Below are 20578 nucleotides of genomic sequence, written 5' to 3'. Positions count from 1 at the left end.
CTAAATCTCCTGCACTCTTAGAAGAAAATGTGCTATCTACAACCTAAAAGGGTCCTTTTGCTGTCCCCGTAAGATAACCCTTTGAAGAACCCTATTTGATTCCAGGGAGAACCCTTTTGGGTTCCATATATAACACTTTCCACAGAGGGTTCTACATGGAATCCAAAAGGGTTTTACCTGGATCCAAAAAGGGTTCTACCTGGACCCAAAAAGGGTTCTCCTATGGGGACAGCCGAAGAACTGTTTTGGAACCTTTTTATCTAATAATGTGTAATGTGTTCTAGCTTGTGTGGTAGAAGTGGCAGAGTCTTCTACAGGGCATGAGGTGTGTGAGGGTGCTAGGCAGAAGTAGTCTGGGACCACTGTGAGATAAGCAGGAGGACTCAAGATACATTGTGAGTAGGCAGCAAGACTGACCTGAATTCAGGTTAGTGAAAAAGTAACTGGGAAAACATGTCCATTAATCCAATCTGTTGGGTAAACTAGTAGTAGTCACTTACTCGCTGTATAGGTGGGGGGGGGGGGGGGGGACAAAGAGAGATGGACACCGTGAGATAACATGCCCAAGAGAAACAAGCTTACTGATTTGGAAAATAATTATGTTACTCAACTTTTTGTTCTGAAATAATCAGAGATAATTCACACTCACCTTTTCTTCAACAAGGCACTGAAGTCCAACTCTCCTGCTTCCTCACTTCCATCCATACTGCTGTAGAAATATCAGTGCCAATAACACAATGTCAGTACCCTATCAAAGCAATGTATTCTGACAGTTTGGTTATCATCATCACCATAAGAGATGAGCAGCACCCTTGAAAACAACAGCAAACATGTTGTCCCCTACGAATGATGCCCCTTGGGCCAATTTTCAGTTAATTACTATAGCTCCTGCCTTGGACAAATCAGTGTAATTTTGTAAATGCCGGATCTCTGTGGCAAGATGTATCATTCACCCACGTTTTTTCAAAATCAGGCCAGTGCTATCTGAGATATCTCGTGTGACTAACGTACGAAGGAACGGACAGAGATAAATCCACAGTCCCCTCCCCGATTTCATAATGGGGGACAATTATAGACAGTGCAGAAAGGGTCTTGACATTTTTTCAAGGTGGAACGCAGGGAGCTGATATATATTTGAAGGGGTAAGAAACAAAGAGAGATTTGGGATGCACTGGAAATATAGTATAATATAGACGGATAGAGACAGACAGGCTGTCTTTTCTGGCAGAAAGAAAGATGATGATCAATGGATGGATGGATAGATGAGGGGTGGATGGATGAGGGGTGGTTGCATGAATGAAAAGACGGAAGAATAAAAGACAGGATGGATGGACAGATGTTTGGCTGGAGAGATAGATGCTTACCCTGTACTAGCGTAACCATGAGAAGCAACAATCTTCCAAACAAAAAACATGTCACTCAAGGTGAATGCCAGCACCTGGTCAAAATCCCCATGGAATCTGTATTCCACACTGATCAATGTGATGAGGGATCTCAGGGAGAGGACAGCAGTTTTATATGTGGCTGGAAGTGTTTATCTTTTTCCTCTGATCTCTGAAGCGATCAGGATTTAAACGAGGGCCTGGTGGTTTATGTGGTAGAATTACAACACACGGCGGTGACTTCCTCCAGTGATATCTCTCATCCGACAGCCCTGGAGAACCAGTGCCACAGAAAAGCCTGTGTGTCTTAACACATCCTGGCACTTTCAATACCATCAAACCAGGGGCAAGACCAAAAACTCACTCCTTTGGCTCAATGTTTGTGCAGCTGGCTCCGCTGTTTTGATAAGACCCCGTGGTAGATCAGAGAGAGAGTTTGAGTGACATATAAAGTTGGTGTGCTGTTAAGCTGCTTGTTAACCCAGCCTATTGTACTCTCTCACCTCCAAACCAGAAGCTGGTTCTGTCAAAGTTGACACAATGACAGTGTTCAAACTGTCAAGCTAAAGGATGACCCAGTGGATTTAACATCTAAGGTGGTCTCTTTAAAAGATGAGTTAGGTCAAACCCTGTCTCTTTCACACCATGGCAGTCTTCTCAAAATTCAGCGAGGAAGTTACATATCTCCAGAAACTGGCTCTGTTTGACCCAAAAGGAAAGCAGTGAAAAAGAGGGACTGAAAAGCTTTCCCTGAAGTCTTTTTGGTAATCAGAGGCTCCATTGTTTGGATATGAACCCCCAATGTTGCAGCAAACACCCCTCCCGCCACTACCTTCCTGATGGTCCACTTCTCTTCTTAGCAGCTCCACTCCTGACAAGTTGGCATTGCCAGATAGTTATTTCTCTCACATATCCAAAGGACTGTATAGATACTATTACACCCCATTTACTTATTGTGTATTGGCACATACTGTATACAAAAAAAGAGAAGCATTTAAATAACCRTCCAACAATATGCACAGACTGCTAGTTTGGGGCTGTCGAAAAATGCTTTTGTTAATACCATTGTACAAAGTTAATTTGTGTTGTTTTGTTGATACAGCTTGCTAAATAACAACTTGATATACTTTTAACTTTCGCACACGCACACACACCAGTAGAGGCTGCTGAGGGGAGGATGGCTCATAATAATGGCTGGAACAGAGAGAATGGAATGGCATCAAACCATGTGTTTGATGTATTTGATACCATTCCATTTATTCCACKCYAGCCATTACCTTGAGCCCGTTCTCCCCAATTAAGGTGCCACCAACCTCTTGTGACACACACACACACAGAAAGAAAGAAATGTTTGAGCTTACGTGCGCCTGAAAGCTGCCCTGATGTCAAACCCCTCCACAGCCCGGGCCTCTCAAACATGATAGAATAATCACTAATTTCTTCTCTATCATTGATTTTTATACCACAGGTACTATAAAAAAAATAACTGATATTTACTGTATGCTTTAGCAAGGAAAGGCACTAAGGAGAAAATAAGAACAATTGTAATTTCTGTTAATCTGCCCCTAGGGATTGTACTGTGTGTGAGGGCACCCACCATGCACAGTTAGGTCAAAGTTGCAGCTGTCGAACTTGTCCCGGGATGACACCTCACACCTGTAAGCTCCAGCGAARCTGGGCTTGGCTGCAATGATCTGCATCTCAAAGGTGTAGACCTGAAAACAAAGTTAAAAAATTCCTGGTAATAATAATGTCAGCCAAAACCATAAAACCTCTGAAGTCTTTTGCAAGGTGATCTCTAGGACTTTCCTGAACAACTTTTAACAGCTCATTGCAGTGTCCAACCTATCATGATGTTCAGAACTGTACATTGGTGACAACAGTATGTARCATGCYCATGKATGGGAMAAARGTCTAACCTTAGAGTTACGATCATAAAGCTCCTTGATCTGCAGGTTCTTTCCAGACTTGCTAGCCAGGTCCATCCACTTCCCCTTAAACCACTTGATGGTGGGCTTCTTCAGCAGTGAAGCAGCATTCACTTTAGCCACAAAATGTATGTTCTCACCTGGACACAACAGTAGGGAAACATGCCTTGACATGCCCATAACATCTTTATGAATGGCTTGCATGAATGGCTATGATCTCTGGGGTGCTGTTCCTCACTAAGTTGCTCTGGATGAGAGAGTCTGCTAAATGACTAAAATGTAATGGTGTCACTCACCCACAGCGACCTCCCCACTCTGGGGTTTCTTTGTAAACAGGCCAGTGAGGTCTGTCTTCGTGTCAGGGGCTTGACTTTTTGAGAAGGGAACAGGAAAATGTTAAACAGGACAGAGCTAGGGAGAAGCCAGGAGCAAGTAAACTACCAAGGATAGTTATACCATCTGTTTTTTGTTGTTGTTTTTTTTCTTCACAGAAGCTCTGTGAAGGCTGATACAAAGCTAAATTGTGATACTGGCAAGTGCAGTGCACAAGTTTTTCAGTGAAGTATATTACAATGTCTCCATTGTCATGCATTGTGACCTTACAACATCACCACAAGCGTGTATCCAGTAGCTCAAAGGATCGGTGGAAACAATCTGTAAACATTGGTCTAACCATCAAATCCTGTAGTGTCATGTGCCTGTATATTGGCACCTGCCTGAGGTGCTACTGGTGTAGTGTCCGCTGCTGCAGGGGTCTCTGCTGGGGTTGGGGCCTCTGCTGGTGCTTCAGTGTCTGTAGCAGCTGGATCTGAAGCTGCTGGGTCCCCTGCTCCACCCTGGGCTTCCTCTGGTAACAAAGAGTTAACAATGAGAGACTCATAGAACTGAATGTTTCTCGGACTGTAGGCCATATACACTAAGTCTACAAAACATTAGGAACACCTTCCAGATACTGAGTTGCATACCCCCCCCCCACACAGACCCATGTTGACTCCAATGCTTCCCACAGTTGTGACAAGTTAGCTGGATGTTCTTTGGTGGTGGACCCCCGAAAAACTCAGGTAATACTTTAATTGACTCACATTTTAATTGCATAGACCATCCTGTGAAATCCACAATATCAAAAGTGACACACAAGCAGGAAGATGGCATGCTTGAGGGGGGCATTCATGCAGGAACCAATGAGATGATCGAGGGGGGGCATCATGCAGGAACCAATGGGATGCTCGAGGGGTTACATTTTGTGGCGAAGCTTAGCCTATGCGCATGTTCTCTTAACTCATAAAATGTCTTAACATTTGAGAGCGCTTTGTTTCTGTAGGCACATGTTTGATGTTGTTTTCCCAAATTTATAAACATATTTGTTGAATCTATGTTACATATAAACGTACAGTAATCACTAGCGTTACAAAATGTCATTCCCTTACCGTTTTTTGCAACATTGCACACATTTTGATTCATGTTTGGTAGGCCTACGATATGTTGTTGCATTTCATTGACTATTTCCTCACCTCTGAGTGGGCACAATGTTTATTATGCAACTCAGTATCCGGAAGGTGTTCCTAATGTTTTGTAGAGTCAGTTTATATGGCCTACGACTTTTGCAAGACTCACAAGGCAAGAGATAATTTTATTTCCATAAAAAGTGTTTGTTTGCTGTTTGTCCATGGCGCTCCCCATCTGTTTCAAATGTGCAGATAGTCAATGAGAGAGTGTTGAATTTGGTCAACAAAAAATGGAATTGCTCATTTGCTACGTGAGTTTTATTTGATTGAATAGAAGTTCCATAATGGTTAGGTTGTTATGAATGTACGTGGCATTTCATAAGTGAATGCACGTGGCATTTCATCAACTTTGAAAAAAACGACTTTATATCAGAGTTGTGCCTGTTGTCATAGAGATAGATAGAGGACTCATCATGGATATAACCCGTTTTAACATGGACATTGCCATTGAGGGTTCCACCATTTTAAATTAGTCAACTGGGTCGGGATTCCTAAGAGTTGGGAGCAATCAGCCAATGAAGAAGATGAAAATTGTTTACTTTAAAATGGAGACAGCCTCAATGGCGCTGCCCAGCTGGTCACAGACGCTATAATGGCACAGATATACAGTATATCTCTATGGCCTGTTGTTCATACAAGTATCTACCCTCTCATTGGCTAGAATGGTTCCACCTGATCTCACCTCTTCCTGCCTGCCTGCCTTCTATCTTTAAAGGACATGTATTTCCATTGTTGGAGTGGTCAATCGACTATCTTGTCAATATAATAGACAATCTTTTGGTAGATGGCTCTGAGTGGGCCTATCTGTAATGTATTTGTGTGCGGGTGTCAGATGCCTCTTGTGACTATCTATCCTGAGCACTGCTGTGGTTACTCATGAGGAAACCATCTGTTTGTGTCAGGCCAGGGTGAAGGTCATCAGGGAGGGTTTGATGTGAATCACAGCAGCACTGGACAGGCTGGAGCTGCTCCAAGTCTGAGCTCTCCACAGCCACTCTCTCTCTCTGACCCCAGGCATTTTATCAAACCACACACAGTTCCTACTGCCAGGCTGAAAGGGTTGCTGTGTGGTCAACTATGTAGGTAATGTTACAGTACACACTGTGCTCTGTGCTTGATGAAATGAAACATACTAAGTAATTGTCTAAAACAGACTGTGATTGAAGGCGATAACAACCAGCAGTGCAGTAAACAGTGCTCAGTGTTCAAAAAACATGTTTATGGTGTTTGGTGGCCTCTGTGCTCGGTGCTCCTCACACTGTGCTCGGTGCTCCTCACACTGTGCTCATACGTGAGTATGGCTCTGGAAAAAGGTCTACAACCTAATAGACTCCCACATTCCTTCTCCTTCACTTCCTTCTTCACTTCCTCCTTCACTTCCAATTTGACTTCCTCCATGACTTCTTTCTCCTTCACCTTAAGGTCAAACTTGACTTTTGACCCTCCGGCAATCACTGCATAGGCAGTGCCGTCCTCATTGGTGACTGCTTGGATGGTAAGTGAGTGCTTGTTTCCATCTGCCTTGATCACATACTTGTCGCCAGAGGCAAGGTCCTTTGTGTTGCTCTGCCATCTCACCTTCGCATCAGGCTTCTCTGTCTCGGTCTCAAAAACCACTGTTGCCCCTTCCTCTGCCACCTGAGTCTTTGGTTTCTTGGCAAATGCTGAGACTGGAGAGGCAGGGATGGGTCAGAATGAAAGAATTCCGTTTAACCTTTCTGAACCACCCATCCCGGATCCGGGATAATTGTCATCAGCAACTCTGAATAGCATAGCGTAGCATAGCGCCACAGGTAAATAATATTACTAGAAAATATTCATATTCATGAAATCACATGTGCAATATTGCAAAACATGGCTTAGCCTTTTGTTAATCCACCTGTCGTCTCAGATTTTGAAATGATGCTTTACAGCGAAAGCAATACAAGCGTTTGTGTAAGTTTATCGATCGCTCGACAAAACAATAAGTACATTTAGCATCAGGTAACTTGGTCACGAAAATCAGAAAAGCAATCAAATTAATCGTTTACCTTTGATGATCTTCGGATGTTTTCACTCACGAGACTCCCAGTTAGACAACAAATGTTCCTTTTGTTCCATAAAGATGTTTTTTATATCCAAATACCTCCGTTAGTTTGSTGCGTTATGCCCAGGAATCCACCGGAAAGAGCGGTCACGACAACGCAGACAAAAATTCCAAATTATATCCATAATGTCCACAGAAACATGTCAAACGTTTTTTATAATCCATCCTTAGGGTGTTTTTCAAATATCTATTCGATAATATATTAACCGGGACAGTTGGCTTTTCACTAGGACCGGGAGTAACAATGGCTGCCTTTCTCTTTTGCGCACAACTCACTCTGAGAGCCCCCACCTATCCACTTACGCAATGTGGTCGTTCACGCTCATTCTTCAAAATAAAAGCCTGAAACTATGTCTAAAGGCTGTTGACACCTTAGGGAAGCCATAGAAAAAGGAGTCTGGTTGATATCCCTTTAAATGGGCAATAGGGATGCATAGGAACAGAGAGGTTTCAAAAACAGGGGCACTTCCTGATTGGATTTTCCTTTTAGCCTGCAATATCAGTTCTTTTTAACTCACAGACAAAATTTTGACCGTTTTGGAAACTTCAGAGTGTTTTCTATCCTGATCTGACAATTATATGCATATTCTAGTTTCGGGGGCTGAGAAATAGGCAGTTTCAAATGGGTACGTTTTTTAACCAAAAACGAAAATACTGCCCCCTAGCCTTAAGAAGTTTTAAGATGCCCAGTTTGTCATGGATTTTTGCAGTAAATTGTGATGTAAAACCTTTGAAGTGCACTACGATGATACACCATAGTAGTTCCATTATCAAATGGAAGCTCTTCAGACAAATTACAAATAAGGTTATACAGTGCATTCAGAAAGTATTGTGACCACTTTCCTTTTTCCACATTTTGTTACATTACAGCCTTATTCTAAAATGTTTTCAATAATATTTTCCCCTCATCAATCTACACACAATACCCCATAATGACAAAGCGGAAACAGGTTTTTAGAAATGTTTGCAAATGTATAAAAAAAAATGTAACATAAGGATTCAGACCCTTGGCTATGAGACTCGAAATTGATCATCCTTGAGATGTTTCTAAAACTTGATTGGAGTCCACCTGTGGCAAATTCAATTGATTGGACATGAATTGGAAAGACACACACCTGTCTGTATAAGGTCCCACAGTTGACTGTGTATGTCAGAGCAAAAATCAAGCCATGGGGTCGAAGGAATTGTCCGTAGAGCTCCGAGACAGGATTGTGCCGAGGCACAGATCTGGGGAAGGGTACCAAAACATTTCAGCAGCATTGAAGGTCCCCAAGAACACAGTGGCCTCCATCAATCTTAAATGGAAGAAGTTTGGAACCCCCAAAACTCTTCCTAGAGCTGGCTGGCCATCTAAACTGAGCAATTGGGGGAGAAGGTCCTTGGTCAGGGAGGTGACCAAGAACCCAATGGTCACTCTGACAGAGCTCCAGAATTCCTCTGTGGAGATGGGAGAACCTTCCAGAAGGACAACCATCTCTGCAGCAATCCACCGATCAGGCCTTTTATGGTAGAGTAGCCAGACGGAAGCCACTCCTCAGTAAAAGGCACATGACAGCCCGCTTGGACTTTTCCAAAAGACACCTAAAGGACTCTAAGACCATGAGAAACAAGATTCTCTGGTCTGATGGAACCAAGATTGAACTCTTTGGCCTGAATTCCAATTATCACGTCTGGCGGAAACCTGGCGCCATCCCTACGGTGAAGCATGGTGGTGGAAGCATCATGCTGTGGGGATGTTTTTCAGTGGCAGAGACTGGGAGACTAGTCCGGATTGAGGTAAAGATGAACGGAGCAAAGTACAGAGTGATCCTTGATGAAAACCTGCTCCAGAGCGCTCACGACCTCTGACTGGGGCGAAGGTTAACCTTCTAACAGGAAAACAGCCCTAAGCACACAGCCAAGAAAAGCCAAGAGTGGCTTCAGGACAAGTCTCTGAATGTCCTTGAGTGGCCCAGTCAGAGCCCGGATTTGAACCCAATCAAACATCTCTGGAGCGACCTCAAAATAGCTGTGAAGTGACACTCCCCATCCAACCTGACAGAGCTTGAGAGGATCTGCAGAGAAGAATGGGAGAAACTCCCCAATACAGGTGTGCCAAGCTTGTAGCGTCATACCCAAGAAGACTCTGTAATCACTGTAATCACTGCCAAAGATGCTTCAACAAAGTACTGAGTAATGGATCTGAATACTTATGTAAATGTGATATTCCCATTGGTTTTTAAAATACATTTGCAAAAAAATAATATATCTATATATTTTTGCTTTGTCATTATGGGATATTGTGTTTAGATTGATGAGGGGGGGAAATGAAATAAATGTTAGAATAAGGCTGTAAAGTATCAAAATGTGGAAAAAGTCAAGGGGTCTGAGTACTTTCCGAATGCACTGAATAGAGCCTTAAATTGTACCACAGTCTTGAATTCAGTTGAATGAATCAATTGAAATTGATAAATGCTGAAAATGCTGATTTTATCATTGCAATCATCTCTGCGTTGCAGTGGGTTAATATCAGAGCTCTCCAATGTGTTGTTAATGAGAGGTTTTTATTGTCTAATACATTTCTCCTCTCTGTGAGTCGTATCAGGTGTTTTATTACCCTCTAACCAGGGAATGGTTTCCAATCAGCTCATTACATCACAAATGAAATGACCTCCACATAGAGCAAGATGACCCAATGGGTTTAAATATAGAATGCATATGTGCCCCACTAATAAATGCACTCAGCAAGCAACCCCAGTGACAGGGGCACAGGTAGCACAGTAGAGGGATTAGTGAGACTATTTTAGTTGCGCAGCGAGCATAGAAAGAATGTTACGTCGTTGCTGGGCTTCCAAGTGTGCTTCTTCTTTCAGGCTAGTGATGACTGGTATCTCCTCCTTAACCTCAACGGTGTATTTTTTGGGCCTATTTATATTACATTTCACTCCAATTCCTCCATATAAAGTAAAGTAAATGAGAAAAAAATATATTATGAGGGTTGAAACATAATTTCAACTAACAACAGTTATTGTAAAAAGAAAAGGAAAAATAGCAAGCAAGCAAAGCAGTTAGCTAGCATTAGGACCAGTAAGTGTTTACCCAATGAACTTATATAGTTCACCTGTATCTTCTAGTTCTTGTTTTATTTCAGTCCAAATAGTTCACCACAAACTATTTCTTCATCAGTTGGGGAATTCAAAACCACTTTGCAGTGCAAAGCATCTATGTATCAGTAGAGAGACTCATTTTACATTTAAAAGACACTTCAATAAAAATCTGATTTACAGAATAATTATCTGTTGATAGCAGGGTCTTGATGAACTTCTACTTGGTACTCATCCCGGATCCGGGAGCACCCTCACCAGTAAAAAAGCTGACTAGCATAGCGCCACAAGTAAATACTAGCATCTAAATATCATGAAATCACAAGTCCAAGACACCAGATGAAAGATACACATCTTGTGAATCCAGCCATCATTTCTGATTTTTTAAATGTTTTACAGGGAAGACACAATATGTATTTCTATTAGCTAACCACGATAGCAAAAGACCCAACTTTCTTTTCCCACCATTTTTTTACTGCATAGGTAGCTATCACAAATTCGACCAAATAAAGATATAAATAGTCACTAACCAAGAAACAACTTCATCAGATGACAGTCTGATAACATATTTATTGTATAGCATATGTTTTGTTCGAAAAATGTGCATATTTCAGGTATAAATCATAGTTTTACATTGCAGCCACCATCACAAAATCTCACCAAAGCAGCTAGAATAACTACAGAGACCAACGTGAATTACCTAAATACTCATCATAAAACATTTATGAAAAATACACAGTGTACAGCAAATGAAAGACAAACATCTTGTGAATCCAGCAAATATTTCAGATTTTTTAAGTGTTTTACAGCGAAAACACAATATAGCATTATATTAGCTTACTACAATAGCCTACCACACAGACCCATTCATTCAACATAACGTTAGCGATAGCGAATAAACCAGCAAAACATATTAATTTTTTCACTAACCTTCTCAAACTCCATCAGATGACAGTCCTATAACATCATATTACACAATACATATATGGTTTGTTCGAAAATGTGCATATTTAGCGGCACAAATCGTGGTTATACAATGAGAATAGTAGCCAAACTGCAAACAAAATGTCGGGAGAAATCTTGGGAGAGGCACCTAATCTAATCAATAACTAATCATAAACTTGACTAAAAAATACAGGTTGGACAGCAAATGAAAGATACATTAGTTCTTAATGCAACCGCTGTGTTAGATTTTTTAAATTAACGTTACTACGACATACAGCGTGCGTTAAAGCGAGACCGCACCGAAATTAATGGCGGAATAATAGTTTAACTTTTTCGACAGAAATTACGAATTAACATCATAAATAGTTCTTACTATTTGATGAGCTTCCATCAGAATCTTGTACAAGTTGTCATTTGTCCAGAATAATCGTTGCTCGGTTGTAGAAGGTCGTCTTCAACTGTGGAATTAGCAGCAAACGTTAGCCATGTGGTGCAGAAGTGTCCAACTCAGCATAACGCAGAACAAAGAAAATCCCGAAAATCGCAATATATAAACTGATATAACTCGGTTTAAAATAACTACATTATGATGTTTTTAACACGTATATCAAATAAAATCAGAGCCGGATATATCTAGCGCCTATAACAACAGCTTTTCAGGACGCAATCCTGAGGTCTGTCTCGCGTCATGACGAACGTAGAAAAGACTGCACACCCGGTTCCAAGAGCTCTTGTTCGGCCTCAGATCTACCTAGACACCCCATTCCAATTCTCACTGCTTACTGACATCTAGGGGAAGGCGTATGCAGTGCATGTAGACCCATAGATTACATACAAATTAATAAACTGACCCTGGAACAGAGCCCCCGATTTCAGATTTCTCACTTCCTGACAGGAAGTTTGCTGCAAAATGAGTTCTGTTTTACTCACAGATATAATTCAAACGGTTTTAGAAACTAGAGAGTGTTTTCTATCCAATAGTAATACTAATATGCATATTGTACGAGCAAGAATTGAGTACGAGGCAGTTTAATTTGGGAACGAATTTTTACAAAGTCGAAATGGCGCCCCCCTATTGAGAAAAGGATACTAAATAATACTAAATTACTTTGGGAGATCTGGAACGCTAGATGTCTTAGCGGACATACTGTATCTGAGTAACTGATACTGGGAGGAGGCTGCATTGTCATCTGATCTGTTGAGTTGCTCTTTCCACAGTGAATGGCAATGCTTTCCATGTGACCCAAAAAAGTGGAAAGTAATTTGTCGGGTTGGTATCCTGTGAGGCATTTCTGGATCATCGGCACATGATGAGTGATGTTTAAACATGAACTCAGTGGTGCATGAAATGATGCACTCGGAATTTTGAACTTACACTTACATACACTCCCCTATGTATTTATTTGGACAGTGAAGCTAAAACTTTGAGATAAAATGTTTTATATGAGGCGACAGTACATAATGTCACCTTTTATTTTGGGGTATTTTCATACATACATGTTTAACCGTTTAGAAATCAACTCACTTTATGTATCTAGTCCGCCCATTTGAAGGTGTCATAAGAATTTGTACAAAATCACTTGCAGTGTATACATTTTTTTCAAAAGTTTAGTATTTGCTCCCATATTCGTAGCACGCAATGACTACATCAAGCTTGTGACTGTACAAACTAATTGGATGCATTTGCAGTTTGCTTTCGTTGTGTTTCAAATTATGTTGTGCCCAATAGCAATGTATGGTAAATAATGAATTGTTACATTTTGGAGTCACTTTTATTGTAAATTAGAATCAAATATGTTTCTGACCACTTCTACATTAATGTGGATGCTACCATGATTATGGATAATCATGAATGAATCGTAAATAATGATGAGTGAGAAAGTTACAGATGCACAAAGATCATTCCCCCGAACATGCTAACCTCTCACATTTTTTGGGGGGGGTATGATATTTATGCCTCTGTAACTTTCTCACTCATCATTATTCATAATTCAGCAATTATTATTCGTAATCAAGTGACTCATACAGTATGAAAATAAAAATAAAATAAAATGTGATTAGGCACATGCGCCGAATACAACAGGTGTAGACCTTACTGTGAAATGCTTATTTACGAGCCCCTAACCAACAATGCAGTTAAAAAATAAATACGGATAAGAATAAGAAATAAAAGTAACAGGAAATTAAAGAGCAGCAGTAAAATAACAATAGCGAGACTATATACAGGGGGGTACCGGCACAGAGTCAATGTGCGGGGGCACCGGTTAGTTGAATATGTACATATGGGTAGAGTTATTAAAGTGACTATGCATAGATGATAACAACAGAGAGTAGCAGCGGTGTAAAGAGTCAGGGGGCAATGCAAATAGTCCAGGTAGCCATTTGATTAGCTGTTCAGGAGTCTTATGGCTTAGGGGTAGAAGCTGTTTAGAAGCCTCTTGGACCTAGACTTTGCGCTCTGGTACCGCTTGCCGCGCGGTAGCAGAGAGAACAGTCTATGACTAGGGTGGCTGGAGTCGATGACAATTTTTAGGGCCTTCCTCTGACACCGCCTGGTATAGAGGTCCTGGATGGCAGGAATCTTGGCCCCAGTGATGTACTGGGCCGTTCGCACTACCCTCTGTTGTGCCTTGCGGTCTGAGGCCGAGCAGTTGCCATACCAGGCAGTGATGCAACAAGTCAGGATGCTCTTGATGGTGCAGCTGTAGAAATTTTTGAGGATTTGAGGACCCATGCCAAATCTTTTCAGTCTCCTGAGGGGAATAGGTTTTGTTGTGCCCTCTTCACGACTGTCTTGGTGTGCTTGGACCATGTTAGTTTGTTGGTGATGTGGACACCTAGGAACTTGAAGCTCTTAACCTGCTTCACTGCAACCCCGTCGATGAGAATGGGCATAACGGGATTTCTTATAAGCTTCCGGGTTAGAGTCTCGCTCCTTGAAAGCGGCAGCTCTAGCCTTTAGCTCAGTGCGGATGTTGCCTGTAAACCATGGCTTCTGTTTGGGGTATGTACGTACGGTCACTGTGGGGACGAAGTCATTGATGCTCTTATTGATGAAGCCAATGACTGATGTGGTGTACTCCTCAATGCCATCGGAGGAATCCCGGAACATATTCCAGTCTGTACTAGAAAAACAGTCCTGTAGCTTAGCATCTGCCTTATCTGACCACTTTTTTATTGATCTAGTCACTGTTGCGTCCTGCTTAAATTTTTGCTTGTAAGCAGGAATTAGGAGGATAGAATTATGGTCGGATTTGCCAAATGGAGAGTGAGGGAGAGCTTTGTATGCGTCTCTGTGTGTGGAGTAAAGGTGGAGTTTTTTTCCCTCTGGTTGCACATTTAACATGCTGATAGAAATTTGGTAAAACAGATTTAAGTTTCCCTGCATTAAAGTCCCCGGCTACTAGGAGCACCGCCTCTGGGTGAGAGTTTTCTTGTTTGCTTATGGCGAAATACAGCTCATTCAATTTTGGTCTTAGTGCCAGCCTCAGTCTGTGGTGGTATGTAAACAGCTACGAAAAATACAGATGGACTCTCTAGGTAGATAGTGTGGTCTACAGCTTATCATGAGATACTCTACCACAGGCGAGCAATAGCTCGAGACTTCCTTAGATATTGTGCACCAGCTGTTATTTACAAAAATAAACTCAGCGAAACTGTCTTTCAAAGATAATTCTTCATAATAATAATTCGTAAAAATCCAAATAACTTCACAGATCTTCGTTGTAAAGGGTTTAAACACTGTTTCCCATGCTTGTTCAATGAACCATAAACAATTCATGAACATGCACACGTGGAACGGTCGTTAAGAGATTTACAGCTTACAGACGGTAGGCAATTAAGGTCATAGTTATGAAAACCTAGGACACTAAAGAGGCCTTTCTACTAACTCTGAAAAACACCAAAAGAAAGATGCTCAGGGTCCCTGCTCATCTGCGTGAATGTGCCTTAGGCATGCTGCAAGGAGGCATGAACTTGCCTACCTGGTTACATAAAGGTGAAATGAGGACTGCAGATGTGGTCAGGGCAATAAATTGCAATGTCCGTTGAGCATGTCTGGGACCTGTTCGATTGGAGGGTGAGGGCTAGGGCTATTCCCCCCAGGAATGTCCGGGAACTTGCAGGTTCCTTGGTGGAAGAGTGGGGTAACATCTCACAGCAAGAACTGGCAAATCTGGTGCTGTCCATGAGGAGGAGATGCACGGCAGTACTTAATGCAGCTGGTGGCCACACCAGATACTGACTGTTACTTTTGATTTGGACCCCCCCTCCCCTTTGTTCAGGGACATATTTTTACATTTCTGTTAGTGACATGTCTGTGGAACTTGTTCAGTTTATGTCTCAGTTGTTGAATCTGGTTATGTTCATACAAATATTTACACATGTTAAGTTTGCTGAAAATAAACGCAGTTGACAGTGAGAGGATGTAATTTTTTTTGCTGAGTTTACAAAGCCCGCCGCCCCTTGTCTTACCGGACTCCGCTGTTCTATCCTGCCGGTACAGCGTATAACCAGCCAGCTGTATGTTGATAGTGTCGTCGTTCAGCCATGACTCCATGAAGGATAAGATATTACAGTTTTGAATGTCCCGTTGGTAGTGTAATCTTGCGCGTAGGTCATCTATTTTATTCTCCAAAGATGGCACGTTTGCTAGCAGAATGAAAGGAAGAGGAGGTTTATTCGATTGCCTACGAATTATCAGAAGGCAGCCCGCCCTTTGTCCCCATTTTCTCTGCTTCCTCTTCATGCAAATCACGGGGATCTGGGCCTGTTCCCGAAAAACAGTATATCGTTCGCGTCGGGCTCGTCAGACTCGTTAAAGAAAAAAAAGTATTCTGCCTGTCCGTGGTGAGTAATCGCAGTCCTGATGTCCAGAAGTTATTTTTGGTCATAAGAGACGGTAGCGCCAACATTATGTACAAAATAAGTTACAAACAAACGCAAATAAACGAACAAAAAAACACAATCGATTGGGGACACGTAAAACGGCCGGGTGTGGTTCTCAATCAGAGGCAGCTGTCTATCGTTGTCTCTGATTGAGAATCATACTTAGGTAGCTTTTCCCCACCGATGCTTGGTGGGTAGTTATTTTCTGTTTTGTGTTTCTGCACCTGACAGGACTGTTTCGGTTATGTGTTCATTCTCTTTGTTATTTTTGTTATTAGTGTTCAGTTGTAAATAAAAGCATGAACACTTACCACGCTGCGCTTTGGTCCGATCCTTCTTCAACAGACTACCGTGACAGTCCAAATAAATACGTAGGGGATTATAAATATGCAACATCCATGCAGACTCATTTGGTAACAATAGGCTCCGTAATGATCCAGAATAAAATGACAGTGGGCTGGATTCAATATAACCTAGCCATGTTTATGCAGTAGCTCTGTTTACACAACTCCTGCCACAGCACATATGTACATTATTCCGAAAATTAGAATTCTGTGAGAAAATTTTACAGGGAAAAAAGGCTTGTTTATAGGGTGCTGCATAAACACTGCAATGTGAGATGATGGTTGGACAACTGTCTTTATGAGTTCATGGGGGTGAATATATAAGTGGTCTGTACTTTTATGTTAATCCTACTGTTGCTCTGCTTTGTAACCAAAATGGGGTTGGCCTCTACTGTATGTGTTTTAAAACATTGAAAGACATGCATTGCTTAGCACATAGACCCTTTTCCCAAGGACTGGAGGATGGAGGAGGGTGTGGTCAAAGAAACACAGTATGGAGACAGCGTTACTTTTCTCACACAGGAGGAAGAGGGGGTGTTACTTCTCTATTTTTAAAAAGGCTTGGAAGTAACCACCATTCAGAAAGTATGCAGACCCCTTCCATTTTCCACGTAACAGCCTTATTCTAAAATTGATTAAATTAATAAAAAACAGAAATGCCTTATTTACATAAGTATTAATACCCTTTGCCAAGAGACTCGAAATTGGGCTCGGGTGCATCCTGTTTCCATTGATCATCCTTGAGATGTTTCTAAAAACTTGATTAGAGTGCACCTGTGGTAAATTAAATTGATTTGGAAAGGCACATACCTTGTCCGTAGAGCTCCAAGACTGGAATGTGTCGAGGCACAGATCTGGGGAAGGGTACCAAACCATTTCTGCAACATTTAAGGTCCCCAAGAAAAGAGTAGCCTCCGTACTTTTTAAATGGAAGAAATTTGGAACCACCAAGATTCTTCCTAGAGCTGGCCGCCCGGCCAAACTGAGCAATCAGTGGAGAAGGGCCTTGGTCAGGGAGGTGACCAAGAACCCGATGGTCACTCTGACAGAGCTCCAGAGTTCCTCTGTGGAGCTGGGAGAACCTTCCAGAAGGACAACCATCTCTGTAGCACTCCACCAATCAGGCCTTTATGGTAGCCAGACAGAAGCCACTCCTCAGTAAAAGGCATATGACAGCCCGCTTGAAGTTTGCCAAAAGGCACCTAAGGACTCTAAGACCATGAGATGGAACCTGTTCTGATGGAACCAAGATTGAACTCTTTCGCCTGAATACCAAGCATCACGTCTGGAGGAAACCTGTCACCACCCCTACGGTGAAGCATGGTGGTGGCAGCATCATGCTGTGGGGATGTTTTTCAGTGGCAGGGACTGGGAGACTAATCAGGATCGAGGGAAAGATGAACGGAGCAAAGTACAGAGAGATGCTTCAAAGGTGCTTCAACAAAGTACTGAGTAAAGGGTTTGAATACTTATGTATGTAAATGTAATATTTATTACTTATGTAATGTATATTTACATATTTACATTTGAAAATTCTTCTAAAAATCTGTTTTTACTTTGTAATTATGTGGTATTGTGTGAAGATTGATGAGGTGGAAAAAACTATTTAATCAATTTTAGAATAAGTCTGTAACATAACAAAATGTGGAAATAGTTAAGGGGTCTGAATACTTTCGAATGCACTGTACACTCCCTTTACAGTTTCAATGGATCAAATAGAGAGAAAAACTGCACAGAAGACATACATAGCTAATATGAAGCTGAAGAGGCAGGCATTGGTAAAGTTTACCCTTGTAACAGCAACTTTCAAATGTAACCTCTCTGAAATGCAACTGTGAAGACAAGACCCTATGACATGAGATGATCAGTGATCAAAAGTCCCACCAGTCCCACAGGTTGGGAGGGATTTGTTATTACAGAGGGAAAAGGGAGAGGAGGTAAAACAATTCAGTGACGTCTTTAGATAGCAGCTGGAGATGCTGCAGTAAAACAAGATGGAATCTGATCAAGCACACTTACCTGTTTTTTTGACCGGCTCTGGCATCCTGATTGAACGTTTCTTCCAGAAAGTAACCAACAATAACTTACACACTCCTTCCTAGCTCACCCCTTGCGTTTAATAGTGGGGCTCCTGAGCAACCCCCCTTCACAACAGTACTAACCCACCCTCTTTTGTCACGATGTCTAGACCCAATCCCCTTTCTGTCCGGCAATGAGATAATAGACGTGCACCTCATCCCTCCCTGTCCCTCCACCCCACATTCACACAACCCCCAGACCCCTCTGACCTCCTGCAGACCATATTTCAACCATCTCTTCTCCCAACACCGCAGATGCATGACAGGCGAAGCGAGGGAGGGAGGGAATGGGAGGTGGGGGGTTAAATTTAGAACCTGAGTCCAGCAACGTCTCCTGCTCTTTCTAGATTTGTGCCGCTGCCTGGTCTTGCAAAAAGTAGTAGCTGCTTCAGAAAACAGCAGACATGAGGCTAGAGTAATCCTTTTATCTGTTGGCAGGAATGTGATTGCTTTTCCCCTGGTGAACCAGGACTTCCAGGAATTCTTCCATGGCTGTGTGCACAGCTTTCCATTATCCATCTGGTTAATTTAACATTTATTTTCTGAACAGGCAGCACTGTAAATAGCAAAATACCTTTCCTTATGTTTGTCATGTAACAATACTTTTTCATGTAAATCAAGCCTTCCAAATGCCAGTGAATTTTACATCAGAACCTAATTTCCCAAGTAAGTAATACACATATAAGTGGGACCTTTACCCTGTCTAAATAAATCCTGTTCTGGTTGAATCATATATTGTTGCCTGACACACTGGAGCTTTGCATCTTATTAGTAGGGGCTTACTGTTCGAAGCCTCGGCTTGGTGGCATAGCAAGGACATGACAGACTAACAGACTGACTGGAGTAAAGTATTATGGAGTGTTAACTGTGGAGGCGGTTGAGCAACCACACCTTAGTGGAGTATTTTGGGATAATAAGGCATGTCTGATCCTGATCCTTAACACTACATCTTGATCATTTTAGGACTTTTCTTTTTGTGTTTTACCTTGGCCTTGTGTCTGCCCAGTTTTCTCAAGTGTCCCAACTACCTTATACTTCCTAAAAACAATACAGTAAAAGTCAAAAGTTTGGACACACCTAATCATTCCAGGATTTTTCTTTATTTGTACTATTTTCAACATTGTAGAATAATAGTGAAGACATCAAAACTATTAAATAACACATATGGAATCATGTAGTAACCAAAAAAGTACAAATATATTTGAGATTTGAGATTTTTGAAAGTAGCCACCCTTTGCCTTGATGACAGCTTTGCACACTCTTGGCATTCTCTCAACCAGCTTCATGAGGTAGTCACCTGGAATGTACTTCAATTAACAGGTGTGCCTTGTTAAAAGTTAAATAGTGGACTTTCTTTCCTTCTTAATTGAGTCAATCAGTTGTGTTGTGACAAAGTAGGGGTGGTATACGGAAGATAGCCCTATTTGGTAAAAGACCAAGTCCATATTATGGCAAGAACAGCTCAAATATGTAAAGAGAAACGACTGTCCATCATTACTTTAAGACATGAAGGTCAGTCAATTCGGAACATTTCAAGAACTTTGAAAGTTTATTCAAGTGCAGTCGTAAAAACCATCAAGCGCTATGATGAAACTGGCTCTCATGAGGACGGCCACAGGAAAGGAAGACCCAGAGTTACGTCTGCTGCAGAGGATAAGTTCATTAGAGTTAACCGCACCTCAGATTGCAGCCCAACTGAATGCTTCACAGAGGTCAAGTAACAGACACATCTAAACATCAACTGTTCAGCAAAGAATGCATGAATCAGGCCTTCATGGTCGAATTGCTGCAAAGAAACCACTACTTAAGGACACCAATAAGAAGAAGAGACTTGCTTGGGCCAAGAAACACGAGCAATAAACATTAGATTGGTGGAAATCTGTCCTTTGAGATTTTTGGTTCCAACCACTGTGTCTTTGTGAGACGCATAGTAGGTGAACGGATGATCTACGTGGTTCCCACAGTGAAGCATGGAGGAGGAGGTGTGATGGTGTTGGAGTGCTTTGCTGGTGACACTGTCAGTGATTTATTTAGAATTCAAGGCACACTTAACCAACATGGCTACCACAGAATTCTGCAGCGATACACCATCCCATCTTGTTTGTGCTTAGTGGGACTATCATTTATTTTTAACAGAACAATGACCCAAAACACACCAGGCTGTGTAAGGGCTATTTGATCAAGAAGGAGAGGGATGGAGTGCTGCATCAGATGACCTGGCCTCCAAAATCACCCGACCTCAACCCAATTGAGATGGTTTGGGATGAGTTGGACCGCAGAGTGAAGGAAAAGCAGCCAACAAGTGCTCAGCATATGTGAGAACTCCTTCAAGACTATTGG

The 20578-nt window shown here is 41.8% G+C and overlaps 2 protein-coding genes across 2 annotated transcripts in view; both read right to left on the bottom strand.

Moving 5' to 3' along the window:
• Positions 1-4412, bottom strand: part of LOC111974465 (myosin-binding protein C, cardiac-type-like) — a 40359-nt gene extending 35947 nt beyond the window's left edge. The window contains 7 exon segments of the mRNA XM_070447399.1: positions 650-706; positions 2744-2792; positions 2980-3097; positions 3302-3450; positions 3607-3680; positions 4023-4094; positions 4393-4412. Coding sequence (XP_070303500.1) covers positions 650-706; positions 2744-2792; positions 2980-3097; positions 3302-3450; positions 3607-3680; positions 4023-4094; positions 4393-4412 — 539 coding nt within the window.
• LOC111974944 (myosin-binding protein C, cardiac-type-like) lies at positions 4065-20245 on the bottom strand. The gene is made up of 2 exons (XM_024003038.2): positions 18180-20245; positions 4065-6485 (listed from the first exon to the last, which is right to left on the bottom strand). The coding sequence occupies exons 1-2, from the start codon at positions 18202-18204 to the stop codon at positions 6034-6036; spliced, it is 477 nt and encodes a 158-aa protein (XP_023858806.1). The 5' UTR covers positions 18205-20245; the 3' UTR covers positions 4065-6033.
• Positions 20246-20578: the final 333 nt, after the last annotated feature.

Source organism: Salvelinus sp. IW2-2015, linkage group LG15 (genome assembly GCF_002910315.2).
Source record: "Salvelinus sp. IW2-2015 linkage group LG15, ASM291031v2, whole genome shotgun sequence".
Lineage (NCBI taxonomy): Eukaryota > Metazoa > Chordata > Actinopteri > Salmoniformes > Salmonidae > Salvelinus > Salvelinus sp. IW2-2015.
This window is presented reverse-complemented; position numbering and strand designations above follow the sequence as displayed.

Excerpts from the sequence above, each read along its gene's own strand:
- LOC111974944 (XM_024003038.2), bottom strand. The coding sequence starts at position 18,204 with ATGCCAGAGCCGGTCAAAAAAACAG. Across the intron at positions 6,486-18,179 it reads AGAGCCGGTCAAAAAAACAG|TCTCAGCATTTGCCAAGAAA; the intron begins GTAAGTGTGCTT and ends CTGCCTCTCCAG.